This window comes from Palaemon carinicauda, chromosome 3 (assembly GCF_036898095.1).
Source record: "Palaemon carinicauda isolate YSFRI2023 chromosome 3, ASM3689809v2, whole genome shotgun sequence".
NCBI lineage: Eukaryota > Metazoa > Arthropoda > Malacostraca > Decapoda > Palaemonidae > Palaemon > Palaemon carinicauda.
The window spans coordinates 98,482,551-98,485,002 of NC_090727.1; the positions used below are offsets into that span (position 1 = coordinate 98,482,551).

The 2,452-nt window shown below is 42.3% G+C and overlaps 1 protein-coding gene across 1 annotated transcript; it reads right to left on the reverse strand.

Moving 5' to 3' along the window:
* Positions 1 to 1,197: 1,197 nt before the first annotated feature.
* Positions 1,198 to 1,718, reverse strand: LOC137632957 (skin secretory protein xP2-like). Its single transcript, XM_068365093.1, has 2 exons — positions 1,670 to 1,718; positions 1,198 to 1,526 (listed from the first exon to the last, which is right to left on the reverse strand). The coding sequence occupies exons 1-2, from the start codon at positions 1,716 to 1,718 to the stop codon at positions 1,198 to 1,200; spliced, it is 378 nt and encodes a 125-aa protein (XP_068221194.1).
* Positions 1,719 to 2,452: the final 734 nt, after the last annotated feature.

Sequence of the window (2,452 nt, forward strand, 5' to 3'; positions counted from 1 at the left end):
TCTTGAGCTGAAATCATCTACTTCAAAAATCATATAAATAAATGGATAAACCAACTGAAGATCCTCAAAATAATATCACAGAATGTATTAAATGACCATATACATTTATATTTTTATTCTTCTTCCCCGAAGTCGCCATAAAGTAAGGTGAATTCTTTGCTAAACGTGGCGATGGATTTGCCCCTTGCCTCCATCTTAAAAGCTGAAGACCAAACTCGAGCCAGAGCTACGAAGGAATCGTAGACAAATCTTCACGTTCTTTTCTAAGTCTTCATTTATTATGTGTTCATTCTCTACTAGTTGCATCCATCTTCATTTAAAATTTTCTATATATTTGTAAAGACAATTACGGAAATATTTGAAGACTAGAGCAATGCCAAACACTGCCACTCGATTCGTGTTAAAGATGTGAAATCTTCAAAATTTCTTCAGCGGAAAAGATGATTCTTAAGCTGAAACGAATTTGTAATCTTGAAAGATTTCCCACTTTTCTTTCGTTTATTTTGCTCATTTTAAGGAGTTCTATTAGAATGGAGAGAGAGAGAGAGAGAGAGAGAGAGAGAGAGAGAGAGAGAGAGAGAGAATGTCTATGCATTGAAAACACGCAATTCTTCTCTGAAGACTTTCTGAGAATACCTCTACAGCTCTAAAAACTGCATTCTCTTATGAAGACTTCTTCGGCCTTTTTTTTCTTCTTACGTCAGATTGAAGAAACTCGGCTCTTTTTTTATCCTTCCATATTCTCTACTTTCGCATAGTTTTCACCTTATTTTGCAAAATCTTCATTTTTGGTTAATCAACATAATGGACTTTATTTCTTATTTCAAATTCACCCTCTCCTAAACTGATCAACGACTTATCATTAGTTCTTTTCGGATTCTTTCAATCTTCTCTCCCGTTCTCATTTCTGTCTCCCTCTTCTACCTGTATTTTCTGTTGGAATCCTTTCAAATAAATCAACTTTTAGTCTTCAACATTCTTCTTGTTTTGCTTTTCCAGACTACCTTCCAGGTTCCACTTGTCACTGCTCCCTTCTTCACGATGTATTTTTCCTTTTCTAGCATTTCTGACCGGAGACAAAGAAAAATTTGAAGCCGACATGGCTCTGCCACGAACTATTTCATATCCTGAAGACTTTTTGATTTCGAAAAGTCTTCATGAGCATTTAATTAAAAATAAGTCTGATAGAGGAACTCTTTAGTGTTGGTCCAGCGGAGCTCTCCCCTTCCCACTGGAGGGGGAGAGGGCTCTCCCCTTCCCACTGGAGGGGGAGGGGGCTCCCCCGCTCTCGCTGGTGCGGGGAAGGGTTCCACCGCTCTCGCTGGCGCGGGGAAGGGCTTCCCGCTCTCGCTGGCGCGGGGAAGGGCTCCCCGCTCTCGCTGGCGCGGGGAAGGGCTTCCCGCTCTCGCTGGCGCGGGGAAGGGCTCCCCGCTCTCGCTGGCGCGGGGAGGAGCTCCCTGCTCTCGCTGGCACGGGGAGGGTCTCTCCCGCTCTCGCTGGTGCGGGGAGGGTCTCCCCCGCTCTCGCTCTCACATAGATTCCAGTATTGCCAATTATTTTTTACTAGCGAACCCAATCTGTTACAAATGATGCATAAATATTTCGATAAATATGCACACACACAGAGATTCAACCCACCCCACCCTTCCCTCATTCTTAACTAAAATACGAGGTTTCGGGTAGTTGCGGGAGACTGTGTTTTCGAGTGTACCTATCATGGTACCTTATTCTCATAAGGGTATGACTACTCCTTCTACCCCGTGAGTATGTCAGGAAAGATATATATACATATATAAACAAACAATATATATATATATATATATATATATGTGTGTGTGTGTGTGTGTGTGTGTGCGCGCACGTGCGCGTGCACGTGCGCGTGTGCGTGTATGTATATAAATAAATGTCACCACTGGACAGGCAGAAGAGTCTAGTGATAAGAAGGGAGCAGATGAAACCATTCAAGAGAGATAAGAACAGAAGGATGGAAGTGGGTGGGCTGGGACTGGGGGAAGATAATGCAAGGGTTAGAAACAGATGGAGAAAGTTGATTCGAGCAGCCGACTGCGTTATACAGTGTGACTAGTAAAGTCTAAAAAAAAACAGCTTGGCATTTAGCATTAGTCACTCAAAAAGCAAATTTCGCAACGAAGTATATAATCCTTTGATTGTGATGCCTCTCTAACTTGAAGAATATTAAGAAATTTGGATAGCTTTGTGAACAACTATTCATATGATCATCGTTACAATAAAAACATCAAGTGGTTGCAAGGTTTAAAATTCATTCATGAATGGCAGAGGCAAAGCAACAGTGACAATGCCCTCGGAGGAAAATGCCCCTGAGACTGACTACATATCCATGTGATCAGCACCCAAACCCCCTATCCTTAGCTTAAAAGGATGGTGACGTTGCAGACATTACAAGATTCTGTCCAGTTGAGCAGGACTCGAA